Source organism: Giraffa tippelskirchi, chromosome 2 (genome assembly GCF_054371585.1).
Source record: "Giraffa tippelskirchi isolate mGirTip1 chromosome 2, T2T-mGirTip1v1.2.pri, whole genome shotgun sequence".
Taxonomy (NCBI): Eukaryota; Metazoa; Chordata; class Mammalia; order Artiodactyla; family Giraffidae; genus Giraffa; species Giraffa tippelskirchi.
Window position 1 is genome coordinate 104,102,259 of NC_137276.1, and position 23,209 is coordinate 104,125,467.

Here is a 23,209-nt window from a genome sequence, read left to right on the forward strand (position 1 = left end):
GTTTCATTTTGAGCAAGTATATAACTTTGATTTTTATCCATGAAACAAAAAAATTGAAGAAGTCACAATATAGAACCTTTCCACGTATTAAGACTCACCAATACCAGATCATCAGCTTTCAGGTATCACATAGAGTTTTTGCACCGAAGTATATATTTTGCCATATTAGTAACACTTGTTAGCTGTAGCTTCTTAACAATTTAACTATCTTACCTTAAGATAGTCAAGTAAGACAAAACCCCCACCTTGTGGATAAAGCGAACCATCTGGCTTATTTCAGGTGTGAACAGAACCATCATAAACAAGGAACAGAAACTACAATGAATTTAAAATAAGTTTATTCTGTTAACACCCTCATAATACCCCCATGGAAAAAGGTAACTACAAAACAGGGTACGCTGCTGCCCTTAAAGGAATGGATGGGTGATACACTGTACAAAACGATCTTGGGGATCATGTGTAAATGTTACTCTGAATCTCATTTGTTGTCATCAATTTCTTCAGCATCTCTGTGCTCTGGGGAATATTCTGGAAAGAGAGAAGAAGTTGTTAACATAGTGAGAATTTAGTCAGAATAGGGCATACGTGCCCAGCCCTACTACTGACCCAGAAGCAGAGAGGACACGGAAAAGGACAGGCCCTGCCTCTCACCTCCTCACATCTGAGTGGGTCCTCTACAACCCTGCCCGGAGCTCTCTGACAGGACCCCAGGCCTCTAGAGGAGTCTCGAGCCCTTGGATGGACAGGACACTCTCCTCGGTCACCTCCCCCACGTGCGCTCACTCCTCTCTGCACCCTGTCCGAAGGTCCGCCCAGTCTCCTCAAACGCACCTGAGCCTGCTCACTTCACGCCACACTGCCTCCCTGAGCATGTCCCCTCCGCCAGGACCCGCCCAGCCCTTGGGTCCAGCTGAAGAGCCCCTTCCCGTGGAGCCTCCTCAGCTGACCTCACCCCCCGCCCACCCTGGCTTGCGGCTGGCACCTGGCACAGCAACCACCTGTGCCACCTCCAGGCCGTGGACCACCCAGCACCAGGGGGTCCACACAGCAGGGACGCAAGAGAACTCCATCTTGTTGACCAAATACCACTTCAAGAAGAACAGAAGCTCTGACCTAAGCCAGGACGACTGTATTCAGTCACTAAGAAGATAGTGCTCTTCAAGAAGCCCCGTTCACCCTCCCACAAGTTATCATGTTTACAGTAAGAAATGAAAAGGTAAAGAGAAGTTAACTACATTTCCCCTACAAACGATGTTTTTAGACACTGAAAGCTGACTTAAACTCTACATGACAAACAGTTTACAAGTCTCAGAACAAGTACAGAATATTCTGCGTCACTGGTGCCCTGAGCGCCGACTACACTATCACCAGAGCCCATGCAGCCCATTCATGGAAGCCTCCGGACGGCTCTGCTTCCAGCCCTTCACCACTCTCACCGCGGAGCTGACGGCTGCGAGGCAATTTGCCATAAAAGATGAAATAACTGGCTGACAGTCTGGACTTTGCCGCCGACAAAGGACTCTTATTTCTTTGTCACTTAAGTCTCAGCCCTCACAATGGTACTCACAGTGACAAGGAGACGTGGTGTCTTAAAACGGGACTGTGACAACTACGGACACTGACATGATAGAAAACATGGTGACAAAACTCAGGGGACCATATGTAAAACAGACAGCCAACAGGAATTTGCTGCATGGCTTAGGAAACTCAAACAGGGGCTCTGTATCCACCTAGAGGGGTAGGATGGGGAGGGAGATGGGAGGGAGGCTCAAAAAGGAGGATAAATATGTATACCTATGGCAGATTCATGTTGAGGTTTGACAGAAAACAAAATTCTGTAAAGCAATTATCCTTCAATAAAAAAATAAAATTAAAAAAAAAACTACCATCACCCAGGGGAAGTGTGAAACACGGGAGCATGAAGCCAGACTGCGTGCTATACAGAAAAGAGCACATCAGTGCAAAGCCTTCAGTGATCCAATTAGCTACGTGGTGACAACATCTACAGTGAACAAGCTCGTGGCCATGATGTCTGTGGTGAAGATGCTTGGGTGGCAGCACCCAACGTGAAGACAGTGGCCACGGCCCCTGCTCTCGACGAGGTGGGAAGAGTCGATCAGGTAATCACAGACGCAGGCAATGCCACTAGTTACTACATCCTCAGAAAGGGATGCTAAATACAAAATACCTTGCCTGAGAGGTTATCCATAACTCCAGCTAAGCTGAAAGATATACTTGAATTATACCAAGTTAGAACTTCACTCTTTAATTCAGTAAATGCCTGAGGGCCTTTGACATGTCAGACTCATCACGTACTGGGGCTACCACAAGAGAAAACGCTCCCACGTAGGTGACAGTCTAATTTATGGAACCTATGAAATTAGCTGACGCCAACAGAAATTACAAGGAAAGCTGCCCTACTACTAATGGCCATTCTAGAATAAAACAAGGCTTCCAACCTAGAATAATGCCATTATAATCTCATCCCCTTAAGGAAGAAGTTCTTCAACCAGGAGTCCATGCTGTCAGTGAATCTCTTAGGGAGAAGAGGGGAGTCCCTAGACTACCTGAAAGGAAAACCTTTCTGTACATGCTTTGATATGTATTTTTCTGGGAAAAGAGCCCACAGGTACATCCAAACCAAGAACAGGGAACAGATTTAGCCCATGCAAAATTAAGTCAATACACATTATGATAATTTGATCCATACTATGCTCAAAAATGCCTTCTCAAAAATTATACTTTCTAGGAACTTCCCTAGTGGCACAGTGGATAAAAATCCACCTGTCAACGCACGGGACACGGGTTCAATCCCTGTTCGGGGAAGACCCAACATGCCATGGAGCACAGAAGCCTGTGGCCACAGCTGCGGAGCCTGCACTCTAGAGCCCACGTTCCACGACAAGAGAAGCCTCCGCAACGAGAAGCCCGAGCACTGGAACAAATCGCAGTCCCAACTTGCCGCAAGTAGACAAAGCCCAGCAACAGCAACAAAGACCCAGTGCAGCCGAAAATTAATTAATTAATGTAAAAAACAAATTACACCCTCAGAATTAATGAGTTACAGAAACTTCTTGAAGAGTGAAACCATCTTCCCTCACAGACATCTGGGATTTAGAGCACTGGCCTATCCTGACAAACATGAACAAAATATTCTCCGAGTTTCAGAAGTGTATCTAGAAGAACATGTGACAATCATGGGGAAACTGCCAGACCAGCAGCTTGCTCTTTACTTGGGGTGAAAAGGACCTCTATTTGCTACTTAGGTTTCACATTCAATACCACACATTTATGTTCACTACCAAGTTCATTATTAAGTCAATAAGATAAAGCCTTACCTTAACCAAACACTTTAAGCTTCTGGAAGAAAGTACAGGCTTAAAAGCTTCAACTGTGATCAGGTCTAATTTCATCACATCAGTGTAACACAAGTACAGAACTGCAGGGATTCTCCATACTTGACAGTAACTCAGAACTATGAATAGACAAGAACAAAATCACTTAGGTTTTCTGTTATACAATTTTAAAGTGCAATATCTCTACCTCATAAAGCCTGCTTTTAAAAATAGCCGTCTCTGTTGCCTCTTTTAATCATTTACAGCCATTCTGAATCAATTATAACGCATATTTTCTTTCAAAGACAATTTACTTTCCTAAGTTATCGTTTGCTTTACGAATAAGATACAAAATTATAATTTTGCTAACTGCACTGAAGTAAATTAAATGCAAATAATATATAATGCATAGTATAAAACATTTAGCCATTTGTTCTAGTAAACTTAACATTTAAAGTTTAAAAAAAACTTTATGAACAAATAAGTGAATTATATACTATAACATATAACCACTAAAAAGTGACAATCAAAATTTGATATGTTAGGGTATAATTGGTAATATGAATAAAAAATAAACTATTAAAGTAACTACCAAAATTCAGTATCTGAAGCTTCTATTCTGACAATTAAAACACACTTTGCCAACTTTTCATGCATGAACAAATGACATCTAACACTGGCTTGCATGGTAAGTTATCAATGCTAGAAAGAAATGGCAGCTCTGAGTTAAGAGCTAAGAACTCTGACCTGCTCTCATACAATGAATGTGTGTCTGCAAAGTTTAAACACTCAAACCAAATATAACATGCATGCGTGCTCAGCTGCTCAGTCATGTCCGACTCTTTGTGACCCCATGTACTGCAGTCCGCCAGGCTCCTCTGTCCATGGGGATTCTAAAGGCAAGAATACTGGAGTGGGCTGCCATGCCCTCTTCCAGAGGATCTTCCCCACCCAGGGATCGAACCCACTTCTCCTGCATTGGCCCACAGGTTCTTTACTGCTGAGCCACCAGGGAAGCTACAAAATACAACATACTAGCAACTATGGATACTGAGGACTAACACCAACACGCTGGTATCGATCACCATTAACAAACACCTCAAAAAGATCTCTACTTGTCCCGGTAACACCTATGAAAAAAGTAGTTACAAGAATAGAAGTGAATGTCATGCACTGCAATACTACCTGCTGCAGGAAGGTCGTGGACAATATTTGGTTGTTCTAGCAGCGAACAGAAAGGAGGCTCTTTGAAATTCTGAGTTTTTAGAGCTTTCAGGAAAGGAGTATGAAGGCTGCTGGTAGATTCTGAAGTTTTATAGTCAGTAACATGGCGACATGTGAGAATAGTGACTTGCATATTCCTCCTTGGACAAGAGCCAAAAACCTAACACAAAATTAATTTCAAATTAAAATAGATACATGTTTTGTGACAGAAAATAAACATCCCTCAAGCTATTCACCTAACACCATTCATATAATAGTGTATACATATGCTCTGAAGGGCTGAACGTGTCAATGGAAAACAGAGCCCCCGCTCTGCTGTCCCCTCACTGGGGTGGAACTGATCTTAATTCTGTCACTTTCTCACCTGTGAACTAGGACAGAGGGAGGTGTGATCTGAAGTCAGAGAAGTCAGGAACAAAGGAGGCAGAGCAGCTACTGTAACAGCCAGGGACACCATCACAGGTAAGGGAGTCACTCAACTACAAGCACCTGTTCGTTTACGCCCTCCCCTCCATCCGCCGATGATGCCTGTAGGTGATTCTTTTTGTTTTGTTCCAGTGTTTGTTCAGTTTCTAAGAGCACTACTTGTCATCAGTGTTGAGAACAGTGTTACACTGAATGGAAGTGACACCCATTCTTTACTGGAGAAAGTGATGTAATTAAGATCCGACCTCTAAGAACGCTCCATTTAGACCAGTGTTGTATTAGCAACAGGAAGTGGTCCTCTTCTTAATGTATGGAGTGATGTGTTCAAGAGCACTGTACTGAGGATGCTTCTAGGAACATCACTTGCAAGTTGCACTCATAACAGTGTTACATCAGTGCAAATGATTCTTAAATTCACTTTTAAGTGTATTTCCTTTATAAATCAAGTTTCAACTGCTCAAGGCCTCAATGCCAACCTACATTGGTATTTCATGGATTTCTAAGGACTCTTCCAGCTTTTGAAATCTTTGGTGACATAAGAAAAAGGAAGACGCTATCTTCAAGGAAAAAGAGTAGATTTTAGATCTCTGCACCTCTTCTGAAAATATTTTATGAAGAAAAGAAAGAAAATGGCTATTTCAAATAGCAAGAGAACTGAAGATTTTAGATTATGTGCTGTAAATGAGTTGTAAGACTATTTTAATTATGGCATAGCTTTATAAATAAACACAGAACTTAACATCATATACATTTATAAACAATGTTCCATTTAAGAGATATAACATTATTCACAAGGCCTGATTTATCATCCTCCCTGAATACTTATGTTTTGGAATACTTTGTTTTGAAAATGCATAACTTTACATTTACTAGAGTCTGAGAGAGAAAAGCTATTCCACAGCACAAAATATTATACATAAATTAACAATACAAATTAATTCAGCAGTTTTCTACTCTTCTGAGATCTATTCGAAGTTATAGACTCTCTCCCTACAAAATACACATAGGGACATAAAATAAAACCACATATACAGCCATCAGAACCTTATTAGAGAATCCCCCCTTTAACCAAAACAGCTACCAAAAATTATTAAGTGCATTTTAAGTATACCAATCTGGTTTAAAACAGGTGTGCACAGAACTTATTTCTAATGAACTTAATTATATCTATATAGAATATGCCTAACATTTAAACTGAAAGGTTTGTAAGATGTATTGAAAGGGTTTATTTCATTAAAAATAATACACAATTAAGAAAATTATGATTATTCCCTAAAATTGTTCAGTTCAGTTCAGTCGCTCAGTCGTGTCCGACTCTTTGCGACCCCATGGACTGCAGCACACCAGGCCTCCCTGTCCATCACCAACTTCCGGAGTTTATTCAAACTCACGTCCATTGAGTCGGTGATGCCATCCAACCATCTCATCCTCTGTTGTCCCTTTCTCCTCCCGCCTTCAATCTTTCCCAGCATCAGGGTCTTTTCCAATGAGTCAGTTTTTCGCATCAGGTAGCCAAAGTATTGGAGTTTCAGCTTCAGCATCCAATGAATATTCAGGACTGATTTCCTTTAGGATGGACTGGTTGGATCTCCTAGTTAAATTCTTCACTGAAAAAATTTTTATTGGGCACATAGAATTGCTCTATTCTCCCGCAAAATGAAGACTCAATCGATCCATCCTACTGCTAAGAAAATTGGATGCAGCTCTGGTGTGAGTGGCGGCTTTGCACCAGCCCCGTGAACCCAGGTTGTGAGCCCAGTTCACAGGGGCTTCCCACCTCCTGGCCCCACGCTTCTAGGCAGCCTGGGCATCATGGCCAGTTCTCACCCATGGCTGTGCCCTGCTCTGCTTCACGTGGGTCACTTGTTCGAAAATGTTATTTTCGTGACCCACGATCTTCAGCACATGCTGGTTACATTTGCCCATGTTCTTTTATTCTTTATGTTCTAAAACTCCAATAATATTTCTAAGGGAAAAAGCAAATACTTGCCCTACATCAACATCTGACTATGCAAGCTCACGTGTAAAGACACCGAACCCTGATACGGCAGCAACCCCAGATGAGACTCTCTCACCTTTTCCAGCCACTGATACTGCTGATCTTCGGCCACGTAACAACTGCACTGGCAGAGCATGACCTGAAATCAAATTCCGTGTTTCCTGTCAGGTCAAGCAAGTGTTACACGCACCCCATGCTGTCATCACATATGTATCATGTGAATCCCAACACAACCCTTGGATAACATTTGGTTTGCTTAATGTGCTACCAGCTTATTCATTTTTCTTTAAAGTTTAAAATTTTAAGAATCAAGCCACTACTGGCAAGTAGTATCAGAAGAAAGTGCACACTGACAGCACAACCGTGACGGCTGGCATAGGAGATTCTGAAGATGCTGTCAGTAAACACCACCAGAGTCCTCTTTACAACACAGGGGTGAACACCAGGCCTGGTGCCCTTCTCGGGGTCACACACTGTGAAGATCAAACTCAAAAAAAAAAAAAAATCACAAAAACATCAAGTGCTGTGAGTCAAGGGCAATAGCCCGGCAGCATCTCAGGCCAGCAGTACCCGAGGACAGAGCTGCCGTCTGGAAGGTGGTGGTAGTCTAGAAGCCACATCCAGGCCACGTGCTCAAACTGAAAACCTGCCACACAGAGCTGTCAAAGGGTAAGATGCCTGATCATCAATGCTTGTGGAAGGACAGTATCCATAAAAATCAACCATGTCCAAATATCACCAGACACATTAACACCTAATGATGTGGGAAAACATGAAGTACAGGGACTTTCCCAGCAGCCCAGTGGTTAAGACCCTGCACTTTGACTGCATGGGCTGTGGGTTCATCCCTGGCTGGGGAACTGAGATCCCACGTGTAGCATGGCACAGCCAAAAAAAAAAATTAAGCACAAGAGGAGAAAAAGGGGCCCAGGGTTAGGGAGAAGAACAGGACTAGATGTATAATTAGTTACACACACAGGGTCTGAAGAGTTAAGACACCCAACAAACCAATGGTAAAACTAAACGCAATAACAGAAAGTTCTCCTGCGTGACCTCCAAGATGTATTCTACAGCGAAAACTTTCCACTAAGGACCAGATGAAGAACATGCTTAGTTCCCTTACAATTTATTCCCCATAAATATTGGATGCTTACAAAAATCCTTATGTAAATTTTAATAATGTTGGATTACATGTTACAGAAACAAACTGTAAATATTATAAAATCAAATTTTATCATTTTGAAGGCTAACCTTACAGTATTACAGAGTTACTGACATCTTCCACTGTCTGAGCCCCTGCCCCTGGCCTCCATTCAAGCACCCAGCAGCTGTGGAAGAGCACTCTGTCAACAAGCCGGTGGGCAGACACGCATCACCTGCGGGGCCACCTCACCAGCCTAACGTGTCTCCCCAACTGTGCTGCTTTCTCTGAATGGTCCCAAGGACAGAAGATGTGCTCAGTCGTGTCCGACTTTCTGTGACTGTAGCCCGGCCAGGCTCCTCTGTCCATGGGATTTCCCAGACAGGAAGACTGGAGTGGGTAGACATTTCCTCCTCCAGGGCATCTTCTGAAGCTGCATCTCCTGCCTTGTTTACCATGGAGCCACCTGGGAAGCCCAGGACCCAAGGACAGGACTAGGACAAATGCAATCCAATGGAATCACTAGGCATCAGCTGCAGAGGATGTTTTACAGCTTAACAAATCAGCATGAATTAGGAATTCCCTAGGGGTCCAGCAGTTACGCCTTCACACTTCCACTGCAGGGGGACCAGGTTCCATCCCCGGTCAGGGGGAACCAAGATCCCTCAGGCCATGCAGCAGCACAGTCAAAAAAAAAAATCAGGATGAATTAGGTAAGAATGAAAGCTCAGTGTCAACAGAATTGCATTCAGAGTGCATAAAGCACTCATCTGCTCACTGAACTGAGTGTCCAGTCTACAGGAATGCATTTAGAGCTGAATGCCAGGTAGGTTTAGGGCAACAGAGCAGAACCCCTGCTTCCACAGCGTGTATGCATTTTCCCACATTTAGATCCGCCAGCTTAAATCATTTTCTGAATGAGGGCAAGCTTTAAGTATCTACTGTTATGCTTTGTTTCTAAAAAAGTTACTTCAGAATTTCTTCAGAAGTTTACCAACACACCGTATTTACTACACTGATATTATATAAGCAGAAAAATGATTGCTACTACTGCCAACAGGCAGAATCCCTCAGCCCAAAAGTAGATATAAAGGAACGTGGAATTCAAATGAGCACTACGTAAATGATGCCTAAATAACTCCCACTTATACACACAAGCCAGGCCCCACATACCGAGGGATTCGATTTCAAGTGATAAAACACACAAAAAGCGTCTGCGGGGGACAGGTGTGCAGTGTCCGTTGTCCTACACCATTCATTCCAGAGTTTAGCACAACCAACTTCTTCCCAGGCTCCTGAATTCATGACAAATGACGACAAAAATGCTGTGAAAAACAAGGCACATCAGTTAGTGTTTGGCTCCACAAGTTGTATTTTCTATTCAATAAAACACAAATTCAGTTTCTATGGCTGATTCATATTGTTGTTTGGCAGAAACCAACACAACACTGTAAAGCAATTATCCTCCAATTTAAAGTAAACAAATTTTTAAAAATCATAAAAAATAAATAAATTCAAGTTGAGAATCTTAGTGCTGAAAGAGCCATTGAGAGCATCAACCTCACACACATCATCATTGTGCAGAAAAAGAAACTGAGGCCTCAAGAAGGTAGAGGCCATGCCCTGAGTTTACATGATACTGGAGCCAGGAATCAGGAAGACAGGTTTACTGACAGATCTCACCAAACTCTCACACTATAACAACCTTCTGGAAAATTTCAGGCCAGGAGAACTGTAAATAAATGAGTCAGCAGCTATTTACCATGTACTGTTCTACAGGCACTGGGGGTAGCTTACAGGGCAAGGAATCTTCACTGGAGCTCCCCAAGGCGCTCCTCCGAGCCTGTGAACGCCCTAAAATGATACAGGTTTGTGTACTTGTGTGTGTATACATTGTTCCAGCTGAACTCTGCACTGTTCCAGCTGAACTCTGCACTGTTCCGACTTTAATCTATCAAATGAATTCATATACATATAAAAACCTTACATTGCTAGAGTTCTCCTTATGATTTTAGAGGAGTCAGTTAACTTACAAACATGCAAGGACCCACTGTGACAAGGGACCATGTGCACATGCCACCTCTGCCCCTGGCCAGTTGGGCCACAACAGGCCCAGAAGCCCAAGAAAGCCTGGATACTAGAAATGGTGTTTCCTTGACTTCGTAAGTTCCTAAAGCCAAGAATATTTCCCCTAAATCTTATTTTTCAAGTTTCTCAAAAAGCACCACATGAGCAGAGACAGATTTCATTCAGAGTTTTCTGCTATGACTTCTTCTAAAAAAGTAATATACATCTGAAATCTGTTATGATGGAAAGAAGTAACTTCAGCTTCTGCTCTTTCAACAAAGCATGAAGTCTAATGTACTTCCACTTACCTACTGCATTATTTCCTATTGCAATTATAAACTTGGAGCAAGGATGTTTTTCCAGCAGAGAAACTTCCAACGTTGTTTTTGTCTGTCTTCGAAAGAGTCGCACCTCCCTAATAAGAGAAACAAAAAATGAAAGAAAAGCAATTTAAATGTTGTTCAGTCGCTCAGTTGTGTCTGACTCTTTGTGACCCTATGAACTGCAGCACTCCAGGCTTTCCTGTCCTCCACACAATTTAAATGCAATTAGTACCATACTGTGACAAAAAGGTTACCACAGGTATGATTTTGTATTAAGTAGAATGCAAACTTTAATTCTATAAAGAACATAATTATCATTTTAAGGAAGCAACGGATTCAGGCAACAATAATTCATAGGTAAAACCATTTGTTGCCCAGTTCATGGAGAACTGTAGAAGAGAGATCAGGCTATCCAGTTGATCCACAGATCAATCTATCTTAGCAACCCAAACAGTGGACAACTAGGCATAGTGTGTGGTGAGAAATGGCAAGCACCACTTCTGAGGCTTTCTTGCAGCACAACACTGACCAAGCCTCTTAGAAGGAACTTCCCTTTACAGGAAATGAAGGTGACAGACACACACCTGAATAAAGGACATCAAGAGGAAGCAATCAGGCCAATCCAGAGGGTGGGACATCCTACAGGACAATCGGTCTCTCAAAGGGGGTGAGAAAGTTGGGGGGGGGAGGGGGACTGCTCTAAATGCATGGAAGTTCAAGAGATAAAACGTCTAAATCTAAGTAAGGTGTGTGCCTTGACAGCGTTCTGACTTCCTCAAACCCACTGTAAAATGTCGTGTCTGAGACAACTGGATAAATCTGAACACGGACTGGCTATTACACAGTATCCAAAAAGTATTATCAATTGTTAATACGTAAGAAAATACCTGTATCGTTTGATACACATTCTGAAAGCTGTAGAAGTAAAAGGCCACGGAGACTGGGACCCACCAAAGAGTGGAGACAGCTAAAATGTGGCAAAATCTTCCTGTTGAATTCATGTGACTGGAGGGGCTTAACGTGCCATTTTACTGTTTTCTCTAATGTCTGTGTGTTTGGAAATAACATTTTTTAAAAAAAGGACATATCCATCTGCTGCTGACACACGATGCTAACCAAGAAGTGCGGCGGCGAATACAGTTTTCAAGAGTTGTCTCATATCCAAGAACCAAACGCACGACAAACTTGGGGGAGGAAGACAGCCCCGCAGCGCTGGAAAACGGATCACGCCCGTAGGAAACCACCGGTACCAACGCTGAAGGAAGCTTTTAAAGACGGCAGGAGCCGACGCCCCACCGAGCCGTCAGCAGTGCCCGCGGGCCGCCTCCACCCGGCACCCCCGCAGCCGTCTTGCCCCCCAAGGCCGGGGGAGGGCGAAGTAGCCGCAACCTCAGGGCCGGCGCGTCTGCTCCGATGCCCCAGGACCTCACCTCTTCCGCGCCAGCTGTCGCCGGACCTCCCTATCCTCGGGTGTCTCTCTCCTCCCCTCCTCTTCCTCCTCCTCGTCCTCCGTCCCAGCTCGGCACGGCGTCCTCACCACCTCCCCGAAGAACGTGGCCGCCATGGTGTCCCTCACGCTCTCCCAGCCTAGACGCGGCGCCACCGAACCGCGCACGCGCCCGAGAGCACCGCCACACCCCCTGCACCACCCCCGCGCATGCGCCCCGAGACCTTGCGGCGGTGCAAACCCAAGGCCTTTTTCTTTCGCAGCCCGAGCCCGGTGGGGCCACCGAAAAATCGGGTAACTGCGGGCTAGAGAGGCGAGAAATGAGAGGCGAGCCGGGGATTGGGGCTTCCCGTCCTCGCAGGTAACGGACCGGGCCGACAAGGGACTCGACTGCCCCCGGCCCAGTCCGTACAGCTCCGGGAAGAGGCCAGCCCGTTTACCTTTCCTTCCTTAACTCCGTTTCCGTTTTCTTCTCTGTTAGAAGTGACAGAGTGAGCTTTGCTTTATTAAGCACCCGGCTTCAAACCGCGACCGCCCCAGGTAGGTGCCTGCCCGGCCCGGCGCGTCCTCGGGACAGTGGACAGAGAGCGGATGGACGGGCAGGAAAAAATACAGTGCTTCGCGGTGTTGTAAAAATGAGCCTTTACTCTGGCAATAGGAATTCACATTTCAAAAGCTGATGATCTGAAAGATTTCATGAGAATGCAAAAATAGTTGCTTCTTTTTTAAAACTTGGCCATCTCTGGTACAAAATTTCGTTTTAAATAGCCTTTCATTAATAAGAAACGTATGTAATTATTTTTGAATTGGTTCTCTTCTTTCATTATTTAACAGAGCACTAATCCATGCAGGAGAGAAAAGTGACACTATACCATAGCTTAAGTGAAAATATACAATATTGCAACGGAAAAAAAAATCCATTTACCTACATTCGGTTGTGCTGAAACTAGAGGGTATTTGCTTACATTCTGGAACCCTATCAATAAATAGTCACAAAGTTAAGTACTAATATGGGGTCAGGGGAGCCTCTTGAGATTAGAAAAAATCGCAAATCTGTTGCTAGAAACATCTTGCTTTTAGATGTGGAGAAACTGTCAACAAAAGCATTTCCATAAAATCAGTTATTTAGCAATTTTACACATTACTGCAAAATAATATATTGGGTTTTGAAGCAAAATATGAACATTAAAGTATAAACAATAAGACTAGCTATCTAGCTCGCGCTTAGGAAACTCTGGGTATAGTTAGCAAGCTAGAATAGACAAGATTACCAGTGTAATATTTTAAGATTGCATTAACACTCCTGGGCTACAGTTTGGGCACCACTCTGTCTTAGTCCTTTTGTTGAATAAAATAACATAACTTTTACCAGTAAGATCTTCAATTTGATTTCAATTACATTATGAGGAAATCACTTGTGGAAAGCTGATGAAAAATCATAAATAGGGTAATGATAGTACATTTAGTCATGATTAAAATTCTGCATACATTTCAGAGAGATTTTTACAGTAATATTAAATTTTAAACAAATGCTTATTTCATGCAGTTACAATAAATTTAGGCCAAGCACTTAAAAAAAGGCAAGTATATGTTCAAATCAAATCCTCAACCAGAAAAGGGATTCCATTATGAAAGGCTGATGGTACAATCTCAAGTGCTAACAGAAATTAACCCCACCACAGAAAATTATAATTTCAAAATGAAATCTTCACGACACTAAAACGGTCAAAAAACTGCATAAAATACTCTTAACTGAGATTTTTAACATTTTCATTTTATGGCATTTGTTGAGGACATAGCATATCCCAATAAGAAATTTCTATGAAATTAAGTGCAAATATGGGACTGGAAATAGGTTTAAACATTTCATTAAAGATCAAAAATCAAACCCCATGCACCTAAAAATATTTGCAGTTTATTAGGAATTCTTCCCTTTCTCACCTGTACTATTAACAAGTTACTGGTATCAGTATTTCAGATGAAAATATACTACAAACAGAGCAAAGAATACAGACTCTGGCATATGCTAAGAAAAAGAAAGTGACAACAAAAAGCCTTTTTTTAAAGCAGACATGCAACCACAAGTAAATTTCTCAATAAGACACTTAAGTTGACCTGTGTAACAAAAAAAATGCATTACATTGTCTTTTAATGAAAAAGGAACAGAAACCCTTGATTGCTGTATTTTACTTGTTTAGATTTACACATGCAAATCATATATTAATATTCACAGATACTTTTAAATGGGAAAACAACTTGCTTGTAACAGTTCATTTTTCCAATAGCATGTTACTATGTTAAAAAGATTTGACAGTGCGTTCATTTAATCTGATTTTAATTTCAACAAATACCTACTAACAAACCTCATTGCAAATCAATTCTTTATAGTATCAAGACCAGATTTTCTAATCTTAATGAGGGATTGATACAGCCCAGACATGCTGCCTTTAAAGTCTGTTGTGATGAGACTCTAATAAATTTGCTCAAAATATTCATAAAGTTGTTAAGGTGCTATAAAGAAACATAAGACGTGACAGTATCATCTAAAAATATGAATGATCTTTATATTTTCTAACTCATTAAGACTAAGACCTGCCTCATAGTGAGGCACATTTTTGGCATTTCTATAAATGCTGCTACATGAAAGTAAAAATGAGAAAAAGTTGTTGATAGTCACATTCATAGCTTTCATATAAAAATATATATTCCCTGAATTCGTCATATCAAGTGGTCATCATTCTGTATGAATTGCAGTATTATAAACAAAATAAGAACATTAATGGACTTTTTCTATTTCCACCACTACTTCAGAACTCATTTATCAACATTCCCGTCATGGAATCCCCAGGCCCTTCTAGTTTATGACTTTGGGGGTTGTGAATTATAGGGCGTGGATCTTAGTATTTGCTTCACTCAAATGTCAAATAGGCTCAGTGGCACTCCCTCTTGAAATGTGCCTATTTTTTCCCTTATTTAAGTAATGACACCACAGTCATGGTGTTCTGAAATGTTAATACTCTTCAACATAGAACCCTGAAAATCAGCATCAGGTTGAGATTTTGAAATGTTTTCAGTCCTTGAAGTTTTTGCTACCGACCCTGTACACTTCCCATTATTTTCTTCCTCTAAAGAATCAAGAGATTTCTTCAAGGCCCTTCCTTTCAGAAAAGGAATAATCTCATGACAGGGCCATTTGTCTTTTCTTTCCACCTCTCCAACTACAGGCTCCACAATCTATTTCCTCCTCAGAATTCTCTCGTCATGTGCATCTGTACAAGGGCTGACTAGGAGGAAGCCCTCCTCCCACTTTGCCCCACTGGGTTATGGCTTTTAGAAAATCCCTCAGAAGGTGCCAACAAGGGGTTAACAACGTTAGAGCTAGGAGCGGAATGCAACTGCCAGTTTACTTGTGGCCCCTGGTTTTCAATTCCACTTCTACATTTTCATAGTCACTACTGTGCTTTTTCTTTCCAGGATCTGAACCGCCTTAAAAGGGGCATTTTTCTATTAATATCTTCTAGCTCCTTTTCACTTTCAGAATTTATGGTTGTATCATCCTCTTTATAAACATTGAGTAATTTTTTCTTAGCCGCAGCAGAAGCATTTCGATGGGGCAGTTTTCTGCTGCTCTTCCTAATCCACACATTTTCTGGTCCTGAAATGGTTTCCTTTAGATTACTCATTATCTTTATTTTATTTGCAGCAACAGTAGCACATCTGCGGGGAACTTTCTCAGGTACCATTTTTGCTTTCAGAGTCTCACTAGGCTTTGGCACTGCATCCTTCTGATTATGCACACATGTTCTCATTTTTGTATTGGGTTCTCTGTCTCTAGGAACAGATTCTGAAAAATGAAAGTTCATGTAAATGCAAAAATCTTGTACCACAAGATTTTACTACTACTTACATTCCTCAGCAATACATTCCTCAACAGTGTTACAACTACTCACCATTGCTAAATGAAAAACCAATGATCATCAATGACACTACACGTTTTCGATGTTGATATAACCTTCCACTTCCTTGTCTACAAATTTAAGTCTTGGACAGAAGTTACAGCCCCTTGCACACTTCACTATCTCTAATGATAACTGTCCCTTAAAGCAGCAGACTTGTAAGAATAGGGTTAAGTACCCTCAGGGTCATAAAGTGAAGTCAAGTTGCTCAGTTGTGTGTGACTTTGCGACCCCATGGACTATAGCCTGTCAGGCTCCTGTCATAAAGCCACTCACTAAAAAGCACTTTTTAAAAATGTTAATTTTTACAGTAGAACTTTGTAGGTTTAAAATTTTTGGTGTCATTTCTAATACTCTATATGTTGAATTACTTTAAAATATTCAATAGGATTTCTGAAATAATTTCCCTAGAACCTAAACAAGAAGGAAATGCCATCATGACTATGACGACACAGTATCAGCCCTACTTCAAGATCCTCAAGGTTTTAGTTCCAACACTGGTATTTACTTTAGTCAAAAAAAAAAAAAAATTACATGGGTCACTAGTAGATAAAAAAGAACTGTATATTGGTTTTATACAACTGAAATGTGACTTTAATCCTAGATTCATCTTTTTCAATTTCAGGATTTTATATAACTGAAATGATTAAATCCTAGTTTCACTGCTATTCAGATAGTTTCTGAGCTGGTGTGTATGTGGGGCACAGAGAGGATCAGGCTGAAGCTTCTAAAAGAAACGAACTCTACACACAAAAGCATAATCGCTGTAAGGAACTAAGGAAGTAGCGCAGGTCGCTGTCAGAACTTGTTCTAGAAACCGAACCTCCTAAGGGGCAAGGAGAAATTCTTTCACGGAAGTGTTACTGTAGCTGAGAACCAGAAATTGGGACAGGATCCAGCAGCAAAAAGGTAGGACAGAAAGCACTCTGCAGAGGCTAGTCCTTCACTCGGCCTGAGCTAGCTGAGGCAGTTTCGATGGAGCACAGTGGGGTCGTGCAGAGCTGCCATGTGGTGCTTACTTAGATGGGCTCAAATCCTTTTCATTTTTGCCAACATCTGAAAGCCAGATTTTCAGATTTCAAATACAAACTTAACTAGCACTGTTCTTGGGCACTAGTATGTCTTGATAAAAATACACCTTAAGTTCATTAGCCCCTGAATGTCAGGCCTTATCTGTTGGCAATCTAGTCTTGATGCCATTAAGAGCCAAACTAAGACTGACTGTCTTCAAGAGGCACAAGTCTTGCTGGGGGTGAGCGTGTTAGGACGCTGACTCAGGTTTCCAGACACTCAGCATTTGCTAAGGACAGTCTGCAGCCACTGAAATAACCACACATCATCTGGGACTCACTTCCTTTTCACTGCTAAGGATAGAAAATAAGGGTTTTCCCAGCCGTCAGCACAGTTACTCTGTAGCAGTGAAACTACCAACTACCAGCCTTCTTCGCTTTTCCTTTTGTGAAGGGAGACATTTACCTGTGATCAAGGGCAAATGAGTACAGGTGAAAATGGCTTCTGTGGATTGACAAGTTCGTTAACAACAGAGAGGGTGATGAGCAAAGTCTTAAAACCTTAAAATTAACTTCAGAGTTTACTTTAAATCTATGACACGCATTTCAAAGATGTGCTTGTGTTTTCTCCAAGACCCATGAAAGTTCTCCCCTTGTTGGCTAGGAACTACTTTGGTAAAAGCAATTCCCCACAAATGCTTCAGTCCTTTTTACCAAAATTACATGATTCACTTGTTTTTCCAGTGAAAATTCCATTTCTAAAGACATGTTTTGCTCAGTGTAAGTCACAAGGCATTGCAAAAATGGCATTTTAGCGGGCTGAGCTGCTCAGCAGGGCCCCCCATGCGGCCCCCCCAACCTTGCCTTGGTTGGGCTCTGGAAGTTGGGGAGTGAACGGAGGAGAGGCTTAAAGTGGTGTTATTACCATTTCAAAAAATGTTTTCTTTGGTATTTTTAAATTATAAACTACTGTGCAAATCAATCCTAGATTCAGAGTGAATCTTCAGCACATTAAATCAGTGTTAAGCAAATGCTAGAATATAAGTATGCAACAACAGATGAATAGTTCTAAAAAATACATGGTAAAATTAAGGTGAAATTTGTCCTTTACGGTAAGATGAGGATATGCTATTATCAGTCAGCAAACTGCATCCATTTGCATGTTGGAAAAATACTAAAAATATAGAAGTGGTTCATTCTCAACATTTCCAGTGGGTCTGTATATATATAAAATCCTACTACACTAAAAATTTCTGAGACAAAATGATTGAAGTTGCAGCAACTAATTCCTTTCCAGTGTTGTGATGAAAGTACTTACAGTGACACCTTAGAAACCTAGTAAGTACCAACTCTTAAGACATCTGTAATCCAAAATAAGGCAAAAGATTCTACAGAAGAAACTGTAACTAGTCTTTTTAAAATGCTTTAAGGGAATATGAACTATTAGAGGGGAGAGGATACAGGATTAAGTTATATTGTATAAGGTATCTCCAACTTGATTAAGCTGAATCTCTAAAGGGTTAAACCATAAAATGGGAATGTCAAGATAAAAACAATCTGAGGAACACAGAGTGACAGTGTGGGGAATTTTTAAAACTGTAATACATGTAAGTCAGTGTCAATTTTACACTGAGAACTTGGTAAATTATCAAGTGCTTTATTCTGAGAAAACTAGTTTTTAGAAATATATATACAGACTAATTCAGGATTAGAAGTTCAATATATATGTTAGGGTATAAGCTTAAAATTTTTGGAGGATCCTGCTCTAATGATCATTTATGAGAATGCCATTTAATACTAACCAGCACAACCCCACAAGTCCTACTATCCCAGGTGGTCTTGGGTCAGCCATGGGTGTTGGAATGGTCACTGCTTGAGGCATTGCTTTTCATTAAATGACTTATTTGGGTATAATAAAAACTTGATTAGTAGACTGACAATTTACATCTTTAGTAGGGCTCTGTCATAGTTTACTGAGAGGACCACTTTAAAATATAACTCACAGATCACTATGTATTCCAATGTAGTCCGTAGCGAATAGAAATCTGGATGTAGACATTCTAGGATTCAAAGCAACAATCTCTAGTTTCTGAAGGATTATTCATATTCCAATTATGATACTTCATAATACAAAACTGTATTCCTAAATATGAAGTAAAGTTCACATCATTGCTATAGAAGCATAAACAATTGTATTCTCATCAGCATTTAAACTGAGAGAATTAGAAACAAATTTGAGAATGGAAAAATGTAAGAAAATGTCTGAGTCAAAGTAAAAATAATATACTGGCCTATTTCATATACTTTAAGTACAGACAACTATTGGTCACTATGATTGTGGGTAAATCAAACTCCTATAAAGGGAAAACATTTTGGTTGCAAATCATAACCTCTCTCCAAGCAGACTTTGAGATATAGCCTTTCTTTTCTTCATCATCTGACCTTCACTGATAGGCAATGACCAAAACTCTGTAAGCAAATAGCATTTACTGATATTCCCCACAGTGTAAGTCTCCAGATATCCCATAACCTGAAAGTCTCATTAGAGATGGGCTGTAAAAGAGGGTTTTCTGTAACTCGCAGGGTTTAACATTCTTCTCAAGGGAGCTGGTAACACTGAGAAGTCAATGACTAGTATGGCAGTGTCAGGTCAACAGACTTAAATAATTCTGTAACCTAGGGTTGTTCTCCAGTAGTTTGGTCACTTCTGTGGTTAAATAAATGGCCTTAAGTCTTCAATTCACTCAATGATGGGTACACAGAACCTTGATGTGTTTTGCATCTACAGCTAATCTAGCTCCGAATAACTTTATCTCCAGAAACAATTAATTGAAACAATCATTTTTAATGATTCTCACAAGATTTGTGATGGATATTGCAACTTTTTCTGAAAATCTAATTTAAAACAAACTATGAAGTATGAATTCGGGGATCCTAATCTGCTTAACAAATTTGTTAGGAGATGGATCATTTCAGACTAATGCAGGCAGGATAAGATGATATCAGAATACTGGGTTTTTCAATCTGCTTTATTAGTTTACAAATGAAAAGCAATGGGGCCACCGACAGCTGGAAGGCAGACCCCTTTCAAGCACGTGTGACTCCCTCCAGGCTCTGACTCACACCAAACGTGGGAGTCCTGCATTCTGCCTGCAGGAGAAGAGATCACAGATGGACACAGGGTGGAGAGCTGCTTAAATCCAGAGGTGAAAGGGCTGCAGGGGGAACTGGATGGTGCAGACGTCACAGAATCAACCAGCTAGAAGGCTTGTAGTAGTTTTAAAAAAAAAAGCCTTTACTTGTAATTATAATGACTATTAAATGTATTATATTTTACTACTTCAGTTAGTTGAATAAAAAACTGGTTCCTAGTTAACAATGCAGATTCTGATGTGGTAATGAGCTAATTTGAAAAGTTAAAAGTACAGATCTCATATGGAGGTAGAAAACTAAAGATTTGCCTTTTTGACAAGCTCCAGTTAAATGGTTAGAATGTTACAGGCGAACCAAATATATCCATACAGTCCTAGAACTAAGTATGAGTCAAAACTTAGAAAATAAACTTTAGCCTATTAAAAATTAAAGATTTCTTTAACATGTAATCACTAATAGAGAAAGGTTAACAATTTGTAAATAATTTTCCTCGTGGAACCAAGGGTAGGCTGGCTGCTGCAGTCCACATAGTCTGTGCCATCTCATTTCAATTGTCAGAATGCATCTTTCTCTTTACAGTCTGAATTTCCACCGAAGATTTTAATAAATGATAAAACTTACCTTAAAATTAACTTAAAAAAACTAAAGTATGACCAGACAATATGCTGTAGCACTGATAACTCAATTCAGTGAAACCATCAGTCTTGACAAACAGTCTGCAGTTACTTACATGCTGCCAAAGACAGAGCCTGCAGTCTGCAGGACACCAACGCTGAGCGCCCCCCACCCTCCTCCCTCCGTCAAATCCACACATGCAATCCTTGAACAGACACCAAGTAAGAGCCTTGATATTTTTTTTTAACCAAATTTAGCAATGTATTAGAAACCAGTTTGGCTTATGAGTGATTGGTAAAAATTTCTCTTAAAGTTGAGAATTCCCATGTATCCTGAGGCAACATCTATAATTTTTAAAAAGTTATAAGATTTTCCTTAAACTGTGAGAAAAGAGAACACAGCCCTCATCATTATACTTTTTACATTTCGATCCTTTCCATTAAATTCACAATTTGATAATACTACCATAAGTAGTATTTACTATCTATAGTTGGACTAGATTTTTCCACAATGCTCCATTTTCTCCCTAGCTTTGACAAATATATTTGGTCTGATCTGTATGTTCCCAAATACTAGAATAAGAGACAGTCTTATTCTGTTAGGTTGCAATTTTCTTAGGGTTTCTGCTTTATTATTCCCTGATACCCACAGCAGAAGTTGAGAGATATAACTTAAATAATTAACAGACAAAAAGTTCTTCTACAATGAAGGTGCTTAGTTACACTCCATCATACTAGAATAACTGAACTGTAATTTCCATACAATGTATGAACTAAAGGATTTGGTGACAACTACAAGATACCTGATCAAGTAAGTATACTGACTTAATACCAATGAGAAGAATGGAGATGGCATTTCAGCTATAAAAAGGCAAGGCAAAAAGACCTTTTCTAGCCATTTAAATATTACTCAAAAAACAAATACAATTGAGTAGAAAGGAAAACGAAAAATACTGTATGTACCTTTGAACAACGTTCTTGCAATCTGATATACAAAACCTTTTTTTTTTCCAGGTAACACATTAAATTTGTACTGACAAAAGAGATTAATAAAGTCCTTCCATTTCAGATCTTAATACCATACAATGAACTTAATAAATTCTGTGTTCTGATTATTCTAAAGAAAAAAGGCTAGAAGAGGGACAAGGGAACATAGTGTGGACCCAACGTTACTCCAGATAAGAATTTTACTTAAGACATCATCAGCCAATGGAGTGTGAAGGATTTAGTGATGTATTTTATTCTTATTTTTGGACAGTAGTACCTTCAGGTGGTAAGTTTATTGGTTTATGTCTCCTTTTTCCATTTACCTAAAATATTAAGTTTTTCACCTCATTTCTTAAACTAATTTCCTTTTTAGGTACAACTCTTTTAACTATTCTTGGAAGAAACTTTTATGTTGTAACAGAAGTTGTGAGTAAATAAATGCTTTGTCATTCTTTTGAGGATTACTAAACTGACAAAGGATCTAATCCCCTAAAATTAAAAAAAAGGGGGGCCAAGGGAGAATGATTACCCTAGGAATTATCTGAAAATGGGATAAACTTCTCCTTTTATTCAGAAGTTACTATACATTGTCAATATACCCTTTTTAAATAAGGAGGAAATGGGTCGGGGGAAGCTTTTTAAACTTCACCTATTTTTATGTTTGAAATCTTTTTGTCTTAATATGCTTGGTAAAATTAGTCTTTAAAAGGAATCAAAACTCCATCTAAATAACTTAAAACCTTTTTTTAAACCATAAATGAATAAAATCATAGGACTTTGGACATACACAACCACAGTAGTCTTTTCTTCTTCATATACATCATTCAGTTACTTCAAGTGCAATGGAAAGCTCTAGCACTTACTTCTGGATCAGTTCACATTCCACTTGTAACCTTTTGTCTTTTTTCACAGGAAAAATACAAACTGATCCCAAACTTATTAAAGTACATCTGTGCATTAAATCCCTGCTCATTTTGCATAAAGAGAAATAGAAGAAAAAGTCAAACATGTTCTAGTGCTCAATGTAAACATTTTGAACTATTAATTATTTATTAATTTTCCTTAAGGGTACTTAGAAGTGTGTGTCACATATTCAAAGTTAACCTTAGGAATAGCACCGTGACCAAAAAAATCCATAAAAATGATTCTCTCCATAATCCCTTAGTTTTACTTCAGAACTTGAGAAGCTACCATTGTCAACCATGTTTTCAAAGTCACCAGGCCAATTCTTACTTGTTGTTGGGTCTTTTTTTTTTCGAGATGAAACCAAAATACTGCTTCTACACACAAGGGTCTAATCATCTTGGACAAAATGAAAAATTAGGAACTGGTTGACCAGCCAATCAATTCAGTCCAAAAGTTCTGAACAGTTCTACTGATGAAGCCTAAATGGTTAAAGTATCATTTTACCAAAAGAACTGATGTATTTATGAATATATTCCATATTTGTTTATGGATTTTTTTGGTACCTTTTTGCAGATGATGGTAAACATGGAGTTATAACCCTGAGAATAGATATAAAACAGA

At 40.1% G+C, this 23,209-nt stretch overlaps 2 protein-coding genes across 4 annotated transcripts in view; both read right to left on the reverse strand.

The window, feature by feature from the left end:
• Window positions 1-321: 321 nt before the first annotated feature.
• PSMG1 (proteasome assembly chaperone 1) lies at window positions 322-12,104 on the reverse strand. 3 transcript variants are annotated; one of them, XM_081569951.1, is made up of 7 exons: window positions 11,946-12,104; window positions 10,501-10,607; window positions 9,299-9,450; window positions 7,061-7,108; window positions 4,521-4,719; window positions 3,339-3,475; window positions 322-528 (listed from the first exon to the last, which is right to left on the reverse strand). In XM_081569951.1, the coding sequence occupies exons 1-7, from the start codon at window positions 12,077-12,079 to the stop codon at window positions 454-456; spliced, it is 852 nt and encodes a 283-aa protein (XP_081426077.1). In that variant the 5' UTR covers window positions 12,080-12,104; the 3' UTR covers window positions 322-453. The 3 variants fall into 3 exon arrangements, with proteins under 3 accessions (XP_081426077.1, XP_081426076.1, XP_081426078.1); XM_081569950.1 differs by having other exon boundaries at window positions 7,061-7,123; XM_081569952.1 differs by lacking the exon at window positions 7,061-7,108.
• Window positions 12,105-12,587: 483 nt separating this feature from the next.
• BRWD1 (bromodomain and WD repeat domain containing 1) overlaps window positions 12,588-23,209 on the reverse strand; it is a 120,102-nt gene continuing 109,480 nt past the window's right edge. The window contains exon 42 of the mRNA XM_081569894.1: window positions 12,588-15,806. Within this exon, the coding sequence (XP_081426020.1) occupies window positions 15,415-15,806 (392 nt within the window). The 3' untranslated portion in view covers window positions 12,588-15,414. The remainder of the gene's footprint in view (window positions 15,807-23,209) is intronic.